Raw genomic sequence first — 23,886 nt, 5'->3', positions numbered from 1 at the left:
TTCTACCCTGACGTGATTTGGAGCTCAACCCCCTTCTTTTTCATTGGAATTGGGTTTGCTAACATGACCCCCACTGTGAAATTAAATTGTCATTTCCCGATCCGATAAAACTAAGCTCACTGACCTTCCAGCCCCCAGAGAGTCGGGCAGTCTGATTCACTTAATATCATGACTTGATTTCTAACCCTATGTTTTGCTAATCAGAGATACTTCAGCGATAATCAGACTAAACCATTTCAATATACTTTGAAATTACTGCATTTGCCAATTCAAAGAGGATTAAACATATAACGAAACAAAAATTTTGGTGGGTGCTTCACGTTTAAAATAGAAGAGAGGGGAATGAAATATATTTACAAGAAAAGAGTTAATGGTTAATTTTTACCCCATCAATTAATAAGTATTTCAAAGATTTCCCTACTAGGATCCACTAAAATTCAATAATCTATTATGTTTAGATCGCAAGACTATTTGGCAGGTGTTTTTTTTCTTTACGTGGCTGGTTGCTTTGATCCTTTATTACAATTGTATGCTTCCTTAGGTTATTCTTTCCCTAGTTTACGGGAGTAACTAGAGGACCTAAATTGAAATTTCAGACTGAAGGAAACTCAATTAACCCCAAATTATATCACGTTAGAAACTTAAATGACCAATCAATGGTCTCAAACCATAAGAGCCGTTCGGTTAACTACATTAATCCCATTCCAGAGAATTGCTTCTATCTGGGCGAAGTCATAACATAAAAGCCACAACAGATTTTTTATTATAGATAATTCTGAAATGAGCATATTCATCTCTTTTTCAGATGTATAATCAAAGTCAGTCGAACAGAAAAAGTATTTATAAAGCGATTGCAGGAAATAGCAAGGCCTTTCATTTTTACCAAGATAGCCCGCGTATGGTTCCTGAAGGAATCAACCCTAAACTGCACAAAATGTTCATCACTCCAGAAACACCCGAGCCAGCAAAGCCTTCCAAAACTCTGCCGCGAAAGTCATCACTGTCTTCCTCTGGTAATTAGTGATTTTTTTTTTCCTAAAGAATGTATTTTGTTGTTTCCGTTTTTACTGTTCCGATGGGGCCGCTGGTGACAACACCAGAAGGAGCAGTTGTAAACCTTACTGCCGCAAGGCACGCACCCAGGCTGAGAGGAGAATCATTTTCCAGCTCCTGTCGTACGTTCTTGGAATGCCGGGCTCCCTTTTCATCTGCTGGAATCAACCAGTGCCAAGGGAGCCCTGGGGAGGAAGAAAGTTAAATACACCTTTGCACTAGGATTTAATAATAATAATAATAATGATAATGACGATGGTGGTATTGGCTAAGCGCTTACTATATGCCAAGCACTGTTCTAAGCCCTGGGGAGCTACCAAGTTAACAGGTTGTCCAACTTGGGGCTCACGGTCTTGATCCCCACTTTACAGATGAAGTAACTGAGGCACAGCGAAGTTAAGTGATTTGCCCAAGGTCACGCAGTTGAATGGTGGCGGAGCCGGGATTAGAACCCACGACCTCTGACCCCCAAGCCCGGGCTCCTGCCGCTAAACCACGTTTGATCCCCGTAGTCACCCCCACCATCTGAGTCCCACAGCACCTCCGTACGTATCTGTAATTACATTATTTCTATTAATGTCTGTCTCCCCCTCTAGACTCTAAGTTTGTTGCGTGTAGGGAAAGTATCCGCCAACTCTGTTATTTTGTACTCTCCCAAACGTTTAGTGCAGTATTCTGCGCACAGTGAGCCCTCAGTAAATATGATTGATTGCTAACAGGGATTCCAGGACAGAATGAGAAATAGGAATAGTGGTTTACAGCTCCCTTGACAGTAATCCTGTATACAAACAAATCCCCACCAGAGTTAGTTAAGGAAGCAGTGTGGCCTAGTGAAAAGAGCCCAGACCTGGGAGTCAGAGGATCTGGGTTCTAATTCCCGTTCTGCCACTTGCCTGCTGAATGACCTTAGGCAAGTCACTTAATTTCTCTGTGCCTTAGTTTTCTCAACTGTAAAATGGGGGTTCAGTACCTGTTCTAACTTCTACTTAGTCTGTGATCCCCGTGTGGGACAGGGACTGTGTCCTACTTGATTGATTTGTGTCTTCCCCAGTGCTTAGAACAGTGCTTGACTCATAGGAAGCTCTTAACAGGTGCCATTAGAAAAACCAAAAACAAAACAAAAAAAAAGCTTTGGCCACGGAAACATAGGAAGGAGCATGGCCTAGTGGATAGCGTATGAGCCTGGGAGTCAGAAGGTCTTGGGTTCTAATTCTGGGTCTGCCACTTGTCTGCTGTGTGACCTTGGGCAAGTCACTTCACTTCTCTAGACCTCAGTTACCTCATCTGTAAAATGGGGATTAAGATTATGAGCCCCATGTGGGACAGAGACTCTGTCCAACCCGATTAGCTTGCCCCAGCGCTTAGAACAGTGTTTGACACATAGTAAGCGCTTACCGAATGCCATAATTGGGATTATTCGTATTTACAGAGTCCTGAATCCAACACGGTTCTAATGATTTGAAGTAGATAGTTCCCTTCCCCCACCTAGATAATTGGGCAGCCCCCTTGGGGTCTCAGCTACAGAATTCTAAAGAAGTTCTCTGGTCCAAGAACTTCAAACTACATAAATCCATCCCCCTAGCTATGACAGGGCCCATGAATGCTAATCCAGCGTGGAATACTCGTTTCTATTCATTCAATAGTATTTATTGAGCGCTTACTATGTGCAGAGCACTGTACTAAGCGCTTGGGATGAACAAGTCGGCAACAGATAGAGACAGTCCCTGCCGTTTGACGGGCTTACAGTCTAATCGGGGGAGACGGACAGACAGAATAATAACGATGGTATTTGTTAAGCGCTTACTATGTTCAGAGCACTGTTCTAAGCGCTGGGGGAGATACAGAGAAACAAGGTTCAGGTAAGGGACCCCCCCCAGCCCCGGGGCCGCCGTTGCTATTTAGAGGGAGCTGGAAGTTCATTTTTTATGACTGGTTTTCATTATGTGGGATCTAAATCATTCTCTTTTCTACTATAGACAAGCAGCTTGGCTTAATGGAAAGAGCCCGGGCTTGGGAGTCAGAGGTCATGGGTTCTAATCCCGGCTCCGCCACTTGTCAACTGTGTGACTTTGGGCAAGTCACTCAACTTCTCGTTGTCTCAGTTACCTCATCTGTAAAATGGGGATTAAGACTGTGAGCCCCGTGTGGGATAACCTGATTACCTTGTATCTCCCCCAGTGCTTAGAACGGTGTTTGGCACAAAGACAGCACTTAAAAAATAACATTATTATTATTATTATCACTACTTGCTTTGCTCCCTCTATTTTGCTGTGTAATCTTTCTTTTTCTCTTTTTGCCTCTTCCAGGAGGGAAGCAGAGAAACTTAAAGGAAGGGTGGTGCCTTTCACAAGACGAATATGAAATATGGAACCAGCTCTATAGATTAAAAGAAAGTGATCAAATACAAGAAATCATCTTCCCCCGGGTCCAGTTTGCGTCTTTGCCGGACGAGAAAGAAATACCAGTGAGTTTGGCTTTTCTACACAGGCTTCTTTTCAGTGGTTCTGCTACTCTACAAGGACATCTGACATTTTAAGCTTCTTGTTACTCTGGTGGAGTTCAAGAGGTATAGGGTTAGGCATTGTAGAGAAGCAGCGTGGCTTAGTGGAAAGAGCATGGGCCCGCTCTGTGACCTCGGGCAAGTCACTTAATTTCTCTGTGCCTCAGTTACCTCGTGAACCCTGTGTGGGACAGGGGCTGTGTCTGACCGATTCTCTTGTTTCTGCCTCTGTGCTTAGTACAGCGCCTGGCACATAGTAAGGACTTAACAGATACCACAATCATTATTATTAGTAGGTGTGGTAGACCAGGAGAAGAGCAAATAAAGACCGATTGGGAAACCAGCTTCAGGAAACAATCGTTTCATGATGGGTTTTGATAAATATGATCAAAATTTCTGATGCTGGGGGTCAGGAATGGCCGACTAAGCCACCGCCTCTGCTCCCGTCACAAGAGTGATATCTATAAAAGCCCAATGAGCATGGTTAAAGGGGAAACTGGAATTTCAGTTTGCCAGATTCCACAGTTCAGGCACCACTGAACCTAGAGGGGCTAGTTTAAATAGCAACACAGCAGGAACACAAGGTTGAAAACCAAGACATCGGTATAAGCTTCTCATGTGTCTATCCCCTGTCGAACTCTCCCGTTCGCTCGGTACAGCGCTCTGCATGTGGTAAGCACTCAGTGAATAGGACTGATTGATTGTCTCAGGATCTCGTGCGGGTAGAAACATCATTAGGTGCAAGAAAGGTCCAGGTACATTAAGGATTGATGGATTCCTCAACAGTTATTAAAGGGAAGTTAGGGATGTCAGAAACCCCAAGAAAGATTTAAGTAGATTTATGATTTATAAGCAACTGGTGGGAAAACTTGGGGAAGTGAGAGATGTGCTTGATCCTCCAAACACCTTTTAGGGCCAGTAAGTCGATGGTATTGATTGACCGCTTTTTTCTTTTCTTTTTTAATGGCATTTGCTAAGCGCTTACTATGTGCTAGGCACTGTTCTAAGCGCTGGGGTAAACAGAAGGTAATCAGGCAGTAAGCGCTGAACAGATGTGATCGATCGATAGAGTGATGCCTTGGATGAACGTTGCTGTGACGAATTTAAATTGTTTGGAATGCTTTGTTGGGTAGAGAAGCAGCGTGGCTCAGTGGAAAGAGCCTGGGCTTGGGAGTCAGAGGTCGTGGGTTCTAATCGCGGCTCTGCCGCTTGCCAGCTGTGTGACTTTGGGCAGGTCACTTGACTTCTCTGTGCCTCAGTTACCTCATCTGTAAAATGAGGATTAAAACTGTGAGCCCCACGTGGGACTACCTGATCACCTTATATTCCCCAGTGCTTAGAACAGTGCTTTGCACATAGTAAGCGCTTAACAAATACCACTATTTATTTTTTACCCGACCCTTCAGTCGGCCTTCTCAGTTTCTTGGTTAAATGACAGCGTTTGTCTTTTATCTTAGCGACAGACCCCAAGAGCCGGTACCCGTGAACTGTCTCTCTATGAGTGGAGAGTCTGGCAGAATCATCCTTTTCCCACTCATCTCGTTGATCATTCAGATCGTTGCTACCACTTCATAAGCATCATGGAAACGATCGAACTGATGAGACACGAAGAGGTAAGGGTTAGAATTGATTTCTGAAACATAGAATGTCGCTCCTGAAGGCCCTGCACTCGTTGCTGTTCCATTTAGGATTCGTGAACCAGCAGGTAAACTATGCACCCCAAGCTACTAAATGCCAGATTTATGTCCTCCAGCAAATGACAGTTTAGAGTTTCCATCGTGCTTGAGGTGAATGGAATGTTTTGGGTTTTTTTAAAGTTACTATTAACTCTGTTTCATTTTATTTCTTTTTTTTAAAATTAAGGAAGGCGACGGGAATAGAGGTTTCACATTTTCTATTAGTGTGGTGGTTTTTCAGTACCTCACATTAATATGCAATTTCTTATTTTTTCTGGGAAATCGCTTTCTTCTTTAGTAGTGTTTACAGTGGTCATGTCTGTAAGGCTTTTCATAGGAAAAATCGAGGAAGCTCTATGTATGCTATCCACCGAGTGTGGAACTGAATTTTTTTCCCTTCCCAGGATCATTTATCTGCAGTGATGTTGTCTGTGGTTGTTGCCGTGACTATATTATTGTCATACCTTGTTGGCCTGTCTCCAGGTAGCCGAGCTAGCTGTTGGATCTTACTTTGAACGAGCAGAATTACATATTGTACACCGTATTGTAGTGCAGCTTTTTCTGCCTCATTTTTTCATTTCAGAGCTCAACACCCATTTTTTTTCTTCTCTTTCTCATTTTTGCTCTGCTTTGCTTTGTTGTCCTGGTATTGATTTTGTGGGTCATTTATTGTTCATCAGTTCACCCACATTTCCTCCCTTGCCCATTAAGTATCATCCCCTCTCTGCCGTTTTGTCCTCTCCCCTCTTTGTCTCTTCGGAAGGTGCCCATCAGAGCCACTTACGTGCTAGAGCCGATGGATTACTTTGGGGGAGGAGACCTGCACCATCCCCGTGTCCTTTTCCTGCTCCCACAATGTCCTTGACCCTGAGGTGGTACAGTGCCCTTCCCTGGGTGGATCCCACGTAATAATAATAATAATTGTGGTGTTTGTTAAGCGCTCACTATGTTCCAGGCACTGTACTAAGCACTGGAGTGGACACAGTCCCTGTCCCATGTGGGTCTCACCGTCTCAATCCTCATTTTACAGATGAGGTAATTGAGGCATAGAGAAGTGAAGTGGCTTGCCACTGAGCAGACGAGTGGTGGAGCAAGGATTAGAACCCATGACCTTCTGATTCCCAGGCCCGTGCTCTGTCCACTACACCCTGCTGCTTCTTGCCGTTTGGGGAAGAAGGGAAATGACTGCCACCCGCCCCGCCCCGGGTCACTTTAGGAAACTCACCCAGAGAGAAACCTTGACAAATGGTTTATCGGATCACACTTTCATCTGCAAGTGTTAAAATGTCTGCTGTTTTCCAGTGACAGGCAGTCAACCAATCAGTGCCCTTTATTGAACGCTTACAGCATTCAGGGCACAGACAGTATTTGTGACTCCTTTCCACTGCCGACGAGCGGTTTGATTTGGCCTAAGCTTGGGCTTCCTTCTGACTTTCGTTAAAGCCAATTAGAGGAGTTGGGTAATTCCTCAGTGAAATTTAGGACACGGCGTTGAAGATTTCAGGGTTAAATGTGTTGTTACAGAAAACAGTCCAGGCCCGTGGTACCTCTTGTGTGACTTAGTGGGGTTCCAGCGTTAGTGTTTTCATACAGCAGTTAGCAGGTGTCCGTTGTGCGTAACTGTCATTTTATAAAAACATTCACGCAGAAATCGTGGAATAATTTTTTTTTAATATGAAAGACACCAACTGTCCTTTAAAGCCAGCTACCATTACTTATAATCTCTTCAATTTTTGGATTGCATAATATTTTTCAAGAGTAAGGCACTCAGTTCTCTCCCCTCCTACTCTACCGCCTGCTACAACTCAAACAGCTCACTCCGCTCCTCTAATGCCAACCTACTTTCTGTACCTCATTTTCGTCTATCTCCGCCGCCGACTCCTTTCCCACATTCTCCCTCCGGCCTGGCACTCCCACACCCTTCATATCCGTCAGCCCACCACTCTCCTCATCGTCAAAACCCTTCTAAAATCACTTCTTCCCTGTGGTGATTTTAAGCACTTTGATCCGTAGAGCTCTAATGCATATCTGCTTGTTCTCCATACCATTTCCCCTCTGTGTAATTTATTTTCATGTCTCTATCTCCCCCTACACTGTAAGCTCCCTTTGGGCATGGATCATGCCTACCGACTCTGTTTTTTTTGCAGTCTCCCAAGTGCTTAGTACAGTGTTCGGCACACTGTATAAATACCATTAGATACCTCAGTAAAGAGCAATAAACACCATTGGTACCAATAAATCCTCAGTAAGTGCTATAAAGAACAATACTCATTGACGGTTAAACTTTGAATTCCTCAAAGCCAGTGGATGCTGTTTTATTCTACTTTTTTCCTCTGATTTTGGGGGGCACCACTAGGATTAAGGCATAATGGGAGTTGCGTTTTAAGCGAATTCTGCTTCCACTGCCTCTTTCTACTTGTCACGGTGGCGGAGGCTGGGGCGGGGCCAGAGCCTGGACTTGAGCAAGCCCAGAGGATGGCGGTGGTGGCTCAGAATCAAACATTGGGATCTATTGAGCGCTTACTGTGTGACGAGCACTGTATTAAGCACTGGGAGAGCCCAGTATGACAAATAACGGACACATTCCCTGCTCAGAAAGCGCTTTCAGTCAGAACTTTCTTTCCTCAAACCCTGAGAGCGTCCATCTGTGGGCTGGCAGTATCGGGGAGCTCTCCCGCCGGCCTGAACTTCGCTTCCTCTCCGGCTACCTGGCCCCGAGGAGGCGGCAGAAACCCCAGTCGAGGCCAGAGCCAGCTGCACAGGTGGTGGAGGGGGCAGGGCCAGCTTTAGATTCTGCCCCAGTTGGCCAGGCGTTTCTGTTATATTCTGGGCTCCTAATAGTAATCATGAGAATAATCCCGGAATTTGTTATGTGCTTATTATATACCAAGCGCTGGGGTAGATCCAAGATAATCAGGTCCCACCTGGGACTCACAGTCTAAGTAGGAGGGAGAACAGATTTTGGACTCTCAATTTGCAGATGAGGGAACTGAGGCGCAGAGAAGTTAAGTGACTTGCCCAAGGTCACTCAGCAGTAAATGGCAGAGCTGGGATTAGAACCCAGGTCCTCGGATTCCCAAATTCATGCTCTTTCCACTAGGCCACACTGCTTCCCTTGCTGCTGCCTAACAGTGTATCCTGAGTCATTTCACATTGGCAGTTGGGTGTCTGTAGGTGTGTTAAATGCCCAAATCCAGTTAGTTAAATTCCCTCAAATTAGGAAAAACAAAAGCAACTAAAAATATCAACACAAAGGACAAAAAAGGACACAGTTTGCGTTGAGCGTCTGTAGTGCAGGGACCGTGTCCACCAACTATATTGTACTCTCCCAAGCGATTAAGTGTAGTGATTTGTACACAGTAAGTGCTCAGTGAATACCACTGATTGATGCATTGACTGTACTCTATTAATCATGGCTATCAGCACTGGTACTCCTATTTACCCTTCCTAATATTGACCCTTCCACCCTCCCTTTACATCTTAACCACTTACTTAACCTCCTGTCACCGGAAGGTCACCCGTATTTTCCTTTTGAATTCTGACGCTTCATAGGAAAGGGCTTCTGAGGGAAAAAATCAGAGAAAGGAATCTCTTAAAAATACTATGGGATTGTCTCTCATTGGATTGTTTTACTTTGGCTACATGTTCTTTGGGGCTCAGTGGTTTTTAGAGAGCTCTGCTGAGACAGCCCAGTTTGGAGTGTGGCGGGGAGGAGAGCAAGCAGGGTCGCTGCTTCATTGATTTTTCTTTATCTTCCTCTTTCTCCACAGGGGGAATGTAGCTACGATCTGGAAATTAAACCATATTTGCAAATGGAGGACGTTACTTTCCCAGCGAGTGATCTGAGGCGGAGCTGCGCCCTTCCCGTCTCCGGCCCCGCGAAACCACAGAGGGACGGGATCGGCGAGCCGCCATCCTCGGTCATCGAGTCCGCCGACGGGCAGGCGTCCCTGTCCGAACCGCCAGCCGGGCCCAGAGCCTCCGGAACTCCGCAGCCCGGGCGAAGAACAATCCTGGCGGAAGGGGAAAAAGCACAGCCCACTGAGGAAGAAGCCGATAGTGGCGTTAAATCCTCAATAACTCCAGTTCACTCTCCTGCCCATCGCTCGCTTCGGGACGGTCTCCCAGATGCTAAAATGGGGCCCACCTCAGAGCAGATGACGGTCCAAGGAGAGACCAGTGAAAAAGCTGAGACTCCGTCAGGTGGGCGGTCACGCGAGGGTCATTCTTCAACGACCAGTAAGTGCGCAGATTCTGGTTATAACAGTTTTACTGAGAAGTCATCTGCTTTATCCAGCATATTTTACCCTCCTGAAGAAGAACTGTTTTCAGCTGGAGCAGCTACTGAGTTTTATGTAGGTGACCACTCGCTGACCCAGGAAATGCTTGCTGACGTCGAAAGGTTTCTGTCACGGTCTCCCCCTCCTCTAAGTGAAATCTATGATTTTGAAGATGGCGGACTCCAAGCTCTTGCTTTAAAAAACAACTCTCCCTTCCCCAGCGCAGAGCAGTTTCACAACGACAGTCCCATCCATCCTGGGGCTCATTCAACTATGCAAACTCAACCGAGCCGGGAATTAAAATCGCCCCAAAACAGCCAACTTTCAAAAATAAATCTCTCCTCTGACGTGTTGCATGACAGGCCTAGCTGGGATGATATATTTGACTGTGACGATGAAGGGAACTTAGATGTCCAAAGCGAAGATCTGGAAGTGGAAAATCACATTCAGACAAACAGTGTTTCACAAAAAACCTTAAATGGAGAAAGGCATAATGGAGCTTGTGGAAACCATGTGGAAGGATTGGAAATCGATCAAGAAGACAGCATAAGATTATTTGAAGATGCCGATGATGAATTTCACAACAAAAGCCCTTCTCATCTCAGCAATAGCTGCAAGATTTTATTGACCCCAGACAGAGCTGTAGCAGAGGAAGTTCCTCTTGCCTTTCAGTCCTCCTTTTCTAGTGAACAGTTTGCAGGCAATGATGCCGAATCCAGGAACCCGCTAGGGAACGACCTCGAAATCCGGGAATCTCCTGAAAACTTATGGGGGGAGAGCAAGGACAAACTGCAGAATGGTGAAGTGTATGACAACTCTAAAGAATTATTTTCTATTAACTTTGATTTAGGGTTTTGCCTTTCAGATTCCGATGATGAAATCCTAGAGCAGGCAGCGGATGTGGATCCAGTTGATATTGAGAAACCAAGTCATCTCTCTGGGAGCTCTGCGGGTTGCGGAAATAAGAAGGGTACAGATTATAAATTAAGTAAGGCATCCTCACCTTGGGGTCATAATGAAAGTGAGACTCAAAGAGTATTTTCCACCCCGTTAACCCTTCAGAATCATCGTAGGGGTTCGGAAAAACGAACCAAACCATTTGATCCGGAGTTTTCTCCTCTGAGTGAAGCGAAAGAAAGAGAATCTGGATCTCCTAATTATGCTGTCGCTGCTACGTCGTTTTCTTCACTGGGAGTTGAAAAGATGGGGAGCACTCCGTCCTGCAGACCAGATGCAATGAATTCATCCTCCAAGACTGGACGGAAAGTACCTCAAACCCCAGCTACTCATAGGCATAGAGTAAATCCAAGAAGTATCAAAAAAGTTTTAAATTCAACTTTTGATAATCCCGGACTAGGCACGGAAAAAGTGAAAAGCAACACAGATGTAAGATTGTATGAGGCTGGTCCTTTTTCTGTGAAAGGTAAATATTATGTCTGAAAAGTTGCTCAAAGAAATCAAATCAGGGGTTGGTCGGGGGAGGAACTGCACACTCTCTGATGGGGATTTAGAAGAGACTTTACAGGTCCTTCTGAGTCCCAGATCTGTGCTGTATCCACTAGGCCATGCCAAAAGCCCGATGTCTTAAATTCTGAGTTGAAATCAGGGATGAGGAGTGAGAAGCAGTGATGAGAAGCAGCGTGGCTCAGTGGAAAGAGCCCGGACTTGAGAGTCAGAGGTCATGAGTTCGTATCCCAGCTCTGCCACTTGTCAGCTGTGTGACTGTGGGCAAGTCACTTCACTTCTCTGGGCCTCAGTTCCCTCATCTGTAAAATGGGGATTAAAACTGTGAGCCCCACGTGGGACAACCTGATCACCCTGTATCTACTCCAGCGCTTAGGACAGTGCTCTGCACATAGTAAGCGCTTAACAAATACCAACATTATTATCATTAAGGAGCCCAGCCCTCGGAGTCAGAGGACCTGAATTCTGATCTCAGGTCTGTCACATGTCTGCTCCGTGACCTTGGGCAAGTCACTTAACTTTCCTGGGCCTCAATTACGTCATTTGTAAAATGGTAATTGAGACTGTGAGCGCCACATGGAATATGGACTGTGTCCCACCTGATTATCTTGTATCTTACCCCAGCGCTTAAGTATTGTGCCTGGCACATGAGAAGTGCCTAACAGGTACCATTAAAAAAACCCCTCTTTTAATCTGGTGCCATCTGTGTGCATCCTGGTATTTCATACTGAACTCTAAATTAATACCTAAATCAATCAATCACTGATGATTACTGAGCGCTTACTGAGTGCAGAGCATTCTACTAAGCATTTGGGAGAGTACAATTCAACGGAGCTGATAGGCACGATCCCTGTCGACAGAGTTGACGGTCTAGAGGGAGAGACATTCATTGAAATACATTTCAGATGGGGAGGTGGCATGATAGAGGAATATGAACGAAAGCACCGTCAGGCTGAAGGTGGGGTGAAATATCTTGTGCTTAAAGCAGACAGATCCAAGCACGTAGGCGATGCAGAAGGAAGGGCGAATAGGAGAAACGAGAGCTTAGTTAGAGAAGGCCTCTTAGAGGAGATGTGAATTTAGGAGTTTTTGAAGGTGGGGAAATTGGTGGTCTGTTGTTTATGAAGGGGGAGGGAGCTCTAGGCCAGAGAGAGGATGTGGTCAAGGAGTCGGTGCTGAGATAGACAAGATTGATGTACAGGGAATGGGTCGTCATAGAGGAGCAGAGTATGGGGCTGGGTGAAGGAGACGGCCTGATTGTGTGTGTATTATAATTCTATACCAGAGAGCCCTTCAGAACTAAATGTGTTACGTGGAATTTTCAGGGATTAGTTGGTAAGGTTAGTGCATCTTTGCTTTGAAAGGAATTATCTTTTTAGATTTAGTGTGTTGTCAAAGAAATGTAGTGTTAAGATTTCACAATTTGATGAATTACGGCAAAAAAATGACTCAGCGCATCAGAATCCTTAGCAGTAATGTTACCCGTAACATTTGGATTTGGAATCAATATCAAAGTGTTTGAAAATTTTGCCTAGTTGATCTGCGTAATTGCACACTGGACACATATTCCTCCTGGGCCTTTTTAAAAAGCATTTACAAATCATTTTGCTCTGCAGTTCTTTTATTCAGAAAAACAGATCACGATACCTTGAAATGAGTATAACATTCCTACCTAAAAACTTTTTTGGGGAACGAAAAATTTTAACAGATACTGTAGCAAATTTTTGAACTAAATATCGAGTCAGTTAACTTGCGACAGATGTCTAATATTAGGCTTTTATCCCAGGGTGGTAGCTTGGCCTAGTGGATAGAGCACAGGCCAAGGTATCAGAAAGGGTCTGGGTCCTAATCCGGGCTCTGCCATTTGTCTGCTGTGTGACTTTGGGCATGTTACTGAATTTCTCTGTGCCCCAGTTACCTCCTCTGTAAAATTGAGACTAAGATTGTGAGCTCCACTGGGACAGGGACTGTGTCCAACTTGATTACCTTGTATTTACCCCAGAACCGAGTATAGTGCCTGGCACATAGGGAGTGCTTAATAAGTACCATAAAAAGCATCTTTACATTAAGCTTGGCACACACTCTGAATTTTAGTGGGCTCCTATGATTAGTCCCAAATTCTGTCTTTTCATTTTAAAGCATTCTTGTGGCTTCCCCCCCCCCCCCCCATAAAAAATGGCATTGATACCTGTTTACTTGTTCTGATGTCTGTCTCCCTCCTTCTAGACTGTAAGCCCGTTGTGGGCAGGGATTGTCTCTATCTGTTGCCGAATTGTACTTTCCAGGCACTTAGTACAGTGCTCTGCACACAGTAAGAGCTCAATAAATACGATTGAATAAAAGATAGATATAGTTTTCCTGAAATTACTTTAGTAATCTTTTAATCAGTGTAAAGATAGCTCTGTTCTCCCAGGGGGAGAAAAGGCAACTTGGGAATTACCTCACTGTTTTTTCATTTCTCCGAAATGAAGACACTTTTTAGAGAACAGATAGAATGTGGGGATTGCCGGAGAAAGTTCTATCGGCAACTGTCAGTAAGTGATTCTGTGTATGTTGTCTCACAAGCCACTTACTTTCTGATTGTAGAAATTATTATTTCTTAAACAAGTGACCTTTTTATTCCTTCTTTATAGGAAGTAGCAACGAAAGTGACGATGACGTGGTTTTCCAAAGAAAAAGTAAAAAAACCAAGAGAGATACCTTGCAATCCCCTGAGGTGAGTTAATAACAAAAGTAACAAAAACAACCATAAAGCAGTCTTCTTTCTTGACATCGTCTGTTATCTGTTTTTCAAGGATTCGAATAAGAGTGACCTAGATTCTCCTCTTCATGTCGTCAAGAAACGGAGGCATCCATTAAACACAGTGAGTCGCCACTGGTTGAAATTTTTGTTTGAGACCTTCTTTATTTACTTTTGAAATGTCTGTGGTGTTGCAATGTCGAAGGACTATTTCTTTTCAAATAAACCTATATAATACATCCGACGTAGACCTCTCAAAGGGGGGTAAGCTGAGTCCATTTTTTATTATGCCCCACAGCTTTGCTTTAATTTGAGGTTAGGAATAGAAATGACTTTAAGATTCAGACAGGAAGGGAGCAGTCTACTCACGTGGTTTGGGCTACCCCGCTCTCTGTCTGCAGGTGATTCCAAGTTTGCTTCACCAGCCGCACCATCCCCTGCTGTGCAACTTCCTATTTTCACATTAAGGAAGTGAGGGACATTAATAAAAAGTAGTTAAAATAGTCATTTTTCCAGGTGGATTTGCTGGTGTAAGTAGATGTGCTTTTTAGAAAGAGGGCAGAACTGTTGCTCCAGAGACAAGACACTGAGGGACCTCCACCAGACGGAGAAGATCAAGGACTGGGGTTTGTTGCAGTGAAATCAGAATACACAGTTGCTATTTTCCTTTACACAAGTCTGTACCAGTGGGCCCACATTGTAGGGAGAATTTTTTTTAAATGCTATTTAAGCGCTTACTACGTGCCAGGCACTGTACTAAGCCCTGCAGTCGATACGTACTGATCAGGTTGGACCCAGTTCCTGTCCCACGTGGGCCACACAGTCTTAATCCCCATTTTCCAGATGAGGTAACTGAGGCCCTGAGAAATGAAGTGACTTGGCCAAAGTCACAAAGCAGACGAGTGACGGAGCCGGGATTAGAACCCAGGTCCACGCAGATTCTATGACGTCTTTCCCCTTGACTCCCCCCACTCCCACATACGTATAAATGCGCCAGGCCTCCGGGTTGTATGCTGGATAGCGGGTGTGAGCTGGTGTCTATCACCCGTCTCTGTCTCTCACTCCCACCCTCCCCGATCCTCCCTTCTGCAGCGGAGGAGAAATGCCTCACCGGTGGTTCCCCGGATACTGGCAGCGGTGGACGACCGTGGGCCATTTCTCCTCCGCCTCCAAGGCACAAAGAAGAGAAGTCAAGGCCAGATGGGCCTTTAACATGTCAAATCTCTCCGGGAGGTGGAGGCTTGGGATTGGGTCGTTTGCATTTTTTTCACCCTCAGTGAAAAATAATTTCCAAAAAGGGTTGGTGCAATATTTTAAAGGAAGAGTTTTAGGATCGGAGAAGTAATATCTTGGGGAAACTTGAAAGAATGCAATAAATAGCAGCCCCCTAGGATCAGTGACCTCTTTCGTTCCTCAAGCGCTTACTCTGTCATTCCAGTCAGAATCTTCTAGTGATGAGAGTGTGGATTTTCAAAAGCCAGCCAGACCTCAGAATAGGAACTTCCAGAGCAACAACAAGCATTTTCGAAGTGGTGCTCAAGCTGAAAAAAAACATCTACACCTGAAGGTTGGAACAAAATTCTCAACTGATGGCTCTTTTGGGGAGGGATATTAAGGTGCCAAGGAATAGATTTCATTGAATTTCTATTTAAATAAGGTTACGTTGTTAATGGAGTCGCTATCAAGAGGAATGACTCGACTGCTGTCATTTTGATTTTCTGTCTTTCCGGAGCAAAAATGAATGAAAAACCTTTAAAAAAAGATTTTTGAGGCTTCAAATTTAGATTATTTTCGCACAATGTAACCTGAAGATATTTTTTACTTCTCATTATAATGGAGACTGCCAAGTTCAGTGAAACCCTTTCTTGCTGTTTGAGGAGATGAAATATGTCAAAACAGTAGCATTTGGAATTTAATCAATTGCATTTGAGCATTTACTGTGTGCAGAGCACTGTACCGAACGCTTGGGAGAGTACAGCACAACACAGTTGGTAGATACGTTTTCTGCCCACCTCCAGCTTGCAGTCTGGAGACCACATTGATACATTCAGGCCCAAACAACATATGAAAATAATATTTTGGCCATTTTAAAACTTTCTGGCTTTAAATCAAGACCACCAGAGAAATAATCTTCCTGAGCCTTTAACCCCAACTCGGTGTTCTTCCTGCCTACAATTTAGGGGAAAAAGTACATTTTTTTCTTTTGGCTCAAATAGATGTGGTTTTATGGGACCACAGGTCCCATCAGTAAACCCCTCTGGTTATGTCACGCTGTTAGAAGCAGCGTGGCGCAGTGGAAAGAGCACGGGCTTTGGAGTCAGGGCTCATGAGTTCGAATCCCAGCTCTGCCACTTGTCAGCTGTGTGACTGTGGGCAAGTCACTTAACATCTCTGTGCCTCAGTTCCCTCATCTGTAAAATGGGGATTAAGACTGTGAGCCCCACGTGGGACAACCTGATTCCCCTGTGTTTACCTCAGCGCTTAGAACAGTGCTCTGCACATAGTAAGCGCTTAACAAATACCAACATTATTATTATGTCACCTTACTTGCAGAATTTTTGTTGATAAAACAGACTTCAGAAAGTCTCCTCTTTACATTTTTCCCCACCAGGCAAAATGGGCCAGGTATATTGAGGTTTATCCATATTTAACCTTTCCCTGCATTTTTCTTGAGGCAATCTTTCCAACGTTTGCCTCCGTGGAGAGCCTCAATGTGAGCGAAGGAGATGTAAGTAAAGGGAACGTTACAGTGCACACTTCAGGCTGAAGTTTCTTTTTAAAAATAAATTGCTAAAACAGCTGTTGATCATTTAGAAAACTACTCGTTTTTTTCCCCTCTCATTTGATATTGACCGTTGACGTTCTTTTCGTAGTCATTTCTTCCGGACATTCCTTCCCGATCCATACGTTATACATTTAGTTTCAAAAACCTAATTGGGAGTGTTCTGCAGGGTCATTAAACTGCTTCCCTAGAACTGATTTTAAGAAAAACGTCCCTAAGTGCTGAATGAAGGGGCTTCGTCACTAATCTTCATTTTTCTTAGTCTGCAGGGAGGCAGTTTTTAGATGAAGAGGCAGAGCTTTCCCAAGGAGATGGGGACACTGTTTCGTCAGATGAAAGTGTTGACTCCGAAAATGAACAGGACTCCATGCTCCTTGAATTCCTTAATGATGGAACGCAACTTTCCCAGGTTTTAAATGGTAGAGACGTCAAACTTTCACTTGGACTTTCTTTGGAAATATGATTCGCCGTAGTTTTCCATTCTCATTTCATCGCAAACTGGATTTTAGCCATAAACGATGTCATAATCATGTGGGGGATATATATAAATAGCTGTCTTTTTGTACTCAGAGGTTCCGCCACTGGTGGTGAAATCTGTGAGTGAGTGAGTGCGTGTGTGACTGAAAGGCCAGTGTGGGACTCACAATGCCAGACGCTCTGTGCTCACTAAAATGTTGTTCCTTGTTGTGTTGTCATGGTTAATGTTGGCTGTGTCTTGTGTTGTTTTTGCCTTCTTGTGTCTCATTCCTTTCAAAGGTTTTCTTTAAAAAAGAGCCCCTCCTTTCTTAATTACAGTCTCCCTTGCTGCTCTATCCGTGACAGTTGACCGCCTTTTTTCAGCTGGGATACAGTACTGCCTGAGGCTTTGTTTCAGTGGTTGCTTAAAAATTTCCTCGGTCCTTACGTTCTGTCTCCAGATTTCAGTTCACCATAAAGCCGTGAACTACTACTGCTAGGATTCTTTCTCGCTCTCTGTCCCACCCGATGTAGCTGTGTTGTTGTGAGCAGAGTTTTAATGTTAGGAAAATGCACCTATTAGGGTGTGAAATGCCAATCTTTAGGATTCATTTTAATCGAGGTGAGGCCAGTAGATTCACTCTTTCAGATTCAGATAAGTTTCCTGATCTAATGATCTTTTATCTGCCAGGAGTTAGCATATAGTAAGTGTTTGTTGAAGGTTTGACTGTAACACCACCCGATAGTAGTAATAATCGTATTTATTGAGTGCATACTGTGTGCAGAGCACTGTACTGAGTTCTTGGGAGAGTACATTATGAATAACTGTGGAATTATTCATGTGCCAGGCACTGTACTAAGCATTGGGATGGATACAAGCAAATCGGGTTGGGTGCAGTCTCAGTCCCACGTAGGGGCTCACAGTCTTAATCCCCATTTTACAGATAAGGGAATTGAGGCCGAGAAATGAAGTGACTTGCCCAAGGTCACAGCAGAAAAGTAGAACTGGGATGAGAACCCCGTTCCTTCCGACCCCCAGGCCTATGCGCTCTCTCCATTATGCGACGCTGCTTCCCAGGTTTTGAGGTTCAGTTTTAAAATGTCATTTAGTGATGCCATTTTGCTAGTCCTCTAGGCCTTTATTAATGGTTCCTCATGTTCTGTTTCATTTTTAACCCAAATGTTTTCTTGGCTAAATCCATATTCAACTTTTAAAATGCTCTCTTAAAATTTTCAAGATGGATTAAGGAGCAGTTTTCTTGGAAGAGGGATAAAAATTTTTCCAATGAGAAGTCTGTAAAGATTTGTGTTAGGTCAGACATTTTACCATTAGGCTTTACCAATTCAGTAATGTATATCTGTTACTTTATTGCCCTTTTTGGGATTCTGTTGACTCTCCATGTCTCTCTCTCTCTGCTTAGATTCGGAGATGGAAGGTGTTTATCTAAAATCTGTTCACAGTCCATGGATGAGCAATAAGTATAAAATGGTGCACAAGAGACGTGATGTGACCACCGTTTTCTCTCAGGTAGAAATTATAGCAAAATAAGAATGAATTTTCCAACCATAGGGATTGACAGATGTTGGAGTCGGTATTTTTGATGGGAATGGTGGAGCAATTTTCTGGGGGAATTTGACAGTGACATTGTAAAACTGAAGCTCCAAACTAGACGGGAATTCTGTGTAGTTCCTTTAGAGCCTTGACCAAGTCAGGGAAGTGGGCTAGTGAGGTTTCAGAGTCAATTTCAGCCTAGACTAGACCGATCAGTCAGGAATTCAGCAGCCCTGTACAGACAGAACCCGGCTCTGTGCCTCGTGGCCTTAGTCTTTCAAGACTTGTACGATCTATTAATGGGAAACTGGAATGGATTCACAGACACGCTGCTCTCACCCAGTGTAGGACAGGTCATGGAAGCCTGCAGTTGGACCGGATGCTCTATTGTATTAATAAAATCTTTACTTCTTAGCTATAAAATAAGATGAACAAATGGGGTGTCTGTGTTAGCATCTATGCCTAAAATTCGTTCTCAAATTACAAGGTGTCAGTGAAGCGAATATTTTTCTTATTGCAAATTCTGTTGCCCTAAAAAAATATACATCCACTCCACATCTCTGATACTTCTCCTCAGTGCCTATTGTACCGTAGATGTGAACCGAATGCCAAATAACCAGGCTTGAGCCGAATAGAAGGGAATATAAAATGTCACTGTTAAAGGACGAACCTTCTCTGTCTAGATTCCTGAGCAAGATGAGGCTTATTTAGAAGACAGCTTCTGTGTGGAGGAGGAAGAAGAAGTCCTTTGCAAAAGCGATTCAGGCGAAGAGATATGCGTTGACTTCAACCTACTCAACGAAGAATTTACCGGCATCAGGAAAATATACCAGACTCGGCGTGCGGTGAAACTGAAGCAAGCCCGCGAATTGCCACGAAAGAAATTATCCAGAATTATTGTTCTTGATGACTCCAGCGAGGAGGAGGACGATGCTAACGAGAAACCCGAGTCTAATACGACAAAGGGTCCCAATTCAAGCAAGGCAGAGCTTCAGGCTGACTGTTCTGTGTCCCGTTTGCCACCCGGCCCTTCCTTGCAGCCACGAGCCCACACGAGTCAGAGTGGTGCTCCCCAGTCACTGGCCCAGAAGCCCAATCCTCTCGCTCTGAAGGCTGTCGTCTCCGATGTGGTTGATTTCCGGCCCGATCGTAGGGATGATGTGAGGTGTGCCTTGCCGGCTGCAGTCACGGCCAATTCGGGGAGAGACGGCGGGCATCATTCAGAGAAACTCAAGGTATGACCTGAAAGAGAGAAAAACTTGCACAAGCCTATAGCGGTTACTGTTTTCTTGAATCCAAGTTGTGGCGGATGCTAAAAAGTATGTGTGCAGGAATAATGCGTATCGTCTAATAGTAACGAAGATTCTCTCCGTGTGGCACGCTAACTTTCTTTACAAAAGCCATCAGAGTTTCCGAATGGGAGTGTGGAAGAAAGAAAACCGATGATCCCAGATAAAGCTAGATGCCTTTTCTCGGTCCAGGAAGATGAAAATGGGTTTTAGATCTCCATTTTTAACGCCCCCCCCCGCTTGATTTTTTATGCAGGGCGACGGCTCTCTGAAGGCTGTTGAGCCAGCTGCTTTACGCAGCTCCTTTCCAGAAGAACGTTCGGGTCGGCCAGACGCCGCAGAGGACCAAAGAAGACAGACCTGCATTCTGGTAGATTGCCGGGAGATCTCGTCCGGCTCGGAGATCATTTCTTCCCTAAAGACAGTTCATAAATTAGACGTGGAGGTGTGTTCCCTCAACGGCTGTGATTATATCGTGAGCAACCGAATGGCGGTGGAAAGAAAATATCTGTCTGAGTTGTTGAACAGTCTGAACAGAACTAAACTTGTGGAGCGGATTCAGCATTTGCAAAGCATGTTTGAAAGAATATGTGTGATTGTGGAAAAGGACCGAGAAAAAACAGGTTGGTATTGAAATCAACCAATCAGTCAATTGCGCACTTACTGTGTGCCAAGCGCTATACTAAGTGGTTGGGAGAGTATAATATGATCAAGTTGGTAACCATTAAGTCGTTGGTATTAAGCGCTTACTGTGTGCTGAGCACTGTATTAAGAACTCAGGAAAGTACGTTCCCTGCTCACAGCACCCTGACATGCCATCCTTGGGCCAGAGAACCCAACGGTGATTAGTGCCGGGAGCAGATCATCTGCCGGGCAGATTTTGCTCTGTCCCAAATCCATTCCCTTGTCCTCACTTACTGGAGAAGGTTTCCTGGAGGAAAATGGATTTTGAAGGAGCAGGGGAAACTCTGCTGAAGGTTTGTGGGGATTTTCCAGGTATATGGAGGAGAAAAGAAAAAGGCTTGGAGATAAAATAAAAGGGACCAGAGGGAAGCGATGTGTTCTCAAGGCAAGAGTCAGAGAATATGGGTTCTAATCCCGGCTCCGCCACCTGCCTGTTATGTGATCTAGGGCAAGTTGCTTGACTTGTATGGGCTTCGGTTTCTTCATCTACAAAATACCTGTTCTCTCTTCCCGTGGGCCAGGGACTCAGTCTGACTTTGATTACCTTGTATCCGCCTTAGCGGCTTAATACCGTACTTGTTGAGTACCACGGTTATCAGTAAGTGAAAAACAGGGAGATTGGGTGTACCGACAGTGATGATGATGATGGTATTTGTTAAGCACTTCCTATGTACCAAGCACTGTACTATGCGCTGGGCTAGATACAAGCAACTCGAGTTGGGTAAAGTCCCTGCCTGTCCCACGTGGGGCTCACCGTCTCGACCCCCATTTTACAGGTGAGAGAACTGAGGCTCAGAGAAGTGAAGTGATTTGCCCAAGGTCACACAGCAGACAAATGGTGGAGCCGGGATTAGAATCCATGACCTTCTGACTCCCAGACCCGTGCTCTATCCACTATGCCATGCTGCTCCTTAGTGGCGATAAAGGCTGTGGCTGTCAGTCTCATGGAAGGCCATGAAATCTAGCGTGCAGGCAGATAATTTTGGAAAGGCCTTTCCAAAGTTTTTGTGAATTTCTTGTTCCTGGCCTCATCAGTGTAAAGGCTTAAGGGTTGCTTTTCTAAAATGGCTTTATCATGATCATCATTAGTGATTATAGTGAGAATATACCAACTTCATTTCCGAAAAATGAAATATCTGGATGGCCTTTTGAAGAACGAGGAGATTTTTATCTTCACAATAGACAATTGCTTCTGCCTGTTATCCTAAGTGTAAAAATCAGATTTCTGTAAGAAATGTAAAGCGACTAACAGAAGTAATGGTCGATGTTGTTTACCGCAGCTGCCGTTGATGTACCTAACTGATGTTAAAATGTTTCCGTTGGGAATTGTAGGAGACACGTCGAGGTTGCTTCATAGAACCAAGAGCTACGATAGCCTGCTGGCTGCCTTAATCAGCGCCGGAATCCGAATTCTTTTCAGCTCTTGCCAAGAGGAGACTGCGGATTTGCTCAAAGAACTGGCTTTGGTGGAACAGAGAAAGAATGTCGGAATTCAAGTGGCGACAGCGGTGACAGGCAGCCGGCAGGGAACCCTCCGGTTCTACCTGACGATTCCCAACGTAAGCTACATAACCGCGTTGAACATGTGCCACCACTTTCCGTGCGTGCAAAAGATGGCCAACAGGTAAAGTCACGGCGTTCTGTTCTCCCTCCACAGTTACGTGGGCACGGCTACCAGGGTGTCATCGTCATCATAATACCGGTAATAACGATGGTATATGTTAAGTGCTTACTATGTGCCAAGCACTACTTCTAAGCGCCGGGGTAGATACGGGGTAATCAGGTTGTCCCACGTGGGGCTCACACTTTTTAATCCCCGTTTTATAGACGAGGGAACTGAGGCCCAGAGAAGTGAAATGACTCGCCCCAGGTCACACAGCAGGCAAGTGGCAGAGCCGGGATTAGATCCCGCGTTCTCTGACTCCCGAGCCCGTGCTCTTTCCACTAAGCCGTGCTCCTTCTATTTATGCTTCTACTTCATCCTTATTTGATGTGATTACGGTGTTATCGATGGTATTACTACGACTAACCGCTCCCCTCCCAGCCCTGAAATAATACCTTTTTTTTTTTTAAAAAAAAAAAGAAAATCTGTGCAGTTTTGAAAGCAATCACTTTCAGAAAACTGAAGTTCTTAGCGGTAACTAGCTAGATTTTGTTTAGTGCCCTTGGCCTCCCCCAGGGAGAAAAAGTTTTTCTTGAAAAAAAAAATATATCCTTTTTCTTTGTTGTATCGGTGGTGAGTATATTAGTGGCTGAGGATAAGGAAGACCCTTGGGGTGCCGGTCTTATTTCTGTGATAGCCAGTTGTTCAATGTTCTCAAATCCTCCTAGAGGCCAGAAGCATCACTAAGGGTACGATTTGTTTTTCAGCTCACTCGAGACAATTGCTTTCTGTGCACAAGTGACTCACCAGAAAGCCGAGGAGATCTACCGGTACATTCACTATGCCTTTGATGAACAAATGTTGCCAGACAACCTTAATCCTGGCAAGGCGAAACCCAGTTTGCAATAGCGGGGCCCAGGAAAGGACTGCAGGGAACTCCGGAGGCCAAAAGTGCACTTTATTAAATAACTCCATTTGTGAGTAAGGGGTAAGATATGTAAATAAGAGTGTATTTCATTATTTTCTAAGGTTATTCTAGTTGTATCTTCACCTAGTATTTCTGTGGACTGTGATTTATTTTAAAAAGCTCATATTTACAAAGTGCATTGTGAATCTCGACCTTTTTGTTCACTGGAGGGGAGGGGAGGCTATTGGAAATAGCGTGTGGGTGTGTTTATTTGTATCTGTGTCCAAACCTTGGTGGGGGGAGGTGAGGGAGAGACAGAGATATCAGGATATGTATATTTGTGTATAAATAAGAGAGGTAAGGGAAACATTCATGAACTTTTTGAGCTGAGGGCAAAGGAGATCCGGGTTATTGTGAAAATTAGCCCTCTCGAGATTTTAATAAAGTAGAATGTTTCTATTTAAAAATCAAATCATTTTTTACTCGTAGTGACTCGACGATCAAACAATAATACGCTGAAAGTTCAAACTCAGTATTTTGAGAGGTATTCAAGAAAATGAATACATGTTGAATGATGACTGACATGAATACCAATCAGAGCGTGAGGTCCAAGGTGAATATAATCAGTTGATCTGAACATGGCCAACAAGGAAGGGATGTAAATTTTTGTGTCCGGAAGAAGTATTTGGTGTAAAAGAAATTTAAATAGGAAATGTATCCCACTGGCCGTGTCTGAACAGCCTTGAGGGAGAGTATAGCCCAGATTCGGCCTTAATGTTTATATTCTTTATAGCAGGGTGGTGTCTATTTATTCTAGAACCTTATGGGGGTGGGAGGGGCTGAGGAGAAAGGACACAGCCTCTATTTCACAGCTTGCAAACCGTTCTAACTTAAGCTCTC

At 44.4% G+C, this 23,886-nt stretch overlaps 1 protein-coding gene across 1 annotated transcript in view; it reads left to right on the top strand.

Annotated features, from left to right (window-relative positions):
* Positions 1-23,458, top strand: part of FANCM (FA complementation group M) — a 48,824-nt gene extending 25,366 nt beyond the window's left edge. Inside the window, exons 11-22 of the mRNA XM_029078805.1 lie at positions 806-1,013; positions 3,360-3,517; positions 5,011-5,166; positions 9,000-10,932; positions 13,607-13,689; positions 13,769-13,837; positions 16,758-16,914; positions 18,373-18,479; positions 19,187-19,738; positions 20,049-20,415; positions 21,809-22,100; positions 22,847-23,458. Of these exons, the coding sequence (XP_028934638.1) occupies positions 806-1,013; positions 3,360-3,517; positions 5,011-5,166; positions 9,000-10,932; positions 13,607-13,689; positions 13,769-13,837; positions 16,758-16,914; positions 18,373-18,479; positions 19,187-19,738; positions 20,049-20,415; positions 21,809-22,100; positions 22,847-22,988 (4,224 nt within the window). The 3' untranslated portion in view covers positions 22,989-23,458. The remainder of the gene's footprint in view (positions 1-805; positions 1,014-3,359; positions 3,518-5,010; positions 5,167-8,999; positions 10,933-13,606; positions 13,690-13,768; positions 13,838-16,757; positions 16,915-18,372; positions 18,480-19,186; positions 19,739-20,048; positions 20,416-21,808; positions 22,101-22,846) is intronic.
* The last annotated feature ends 428 nt before the right edge of the window (positions 23,459-23,886 follow it).

The sequence above is a fragment of the Ornithorhynchus anatinus genome, chromosome 14, assembly GCF_004115215.2.
Source record: "Ornithorhynchus anatinus isolate Pmale09 chromosome 14, mOrnAna1.pri.v4, whole genome shotgun sequence".
Lineage (NCBI taxonomy): Eukaryota > Metazoa > Chordata > Mammalia > Monotremata > Ornithorhynchidae > Ornithorhynchus > Ornithorhynchus anatinus.
The sequence above is the reverse complement of the archived record's forward strand: the minus strand, read 5'-3'. Positions and strand labels throughout refer to the sequence as shown.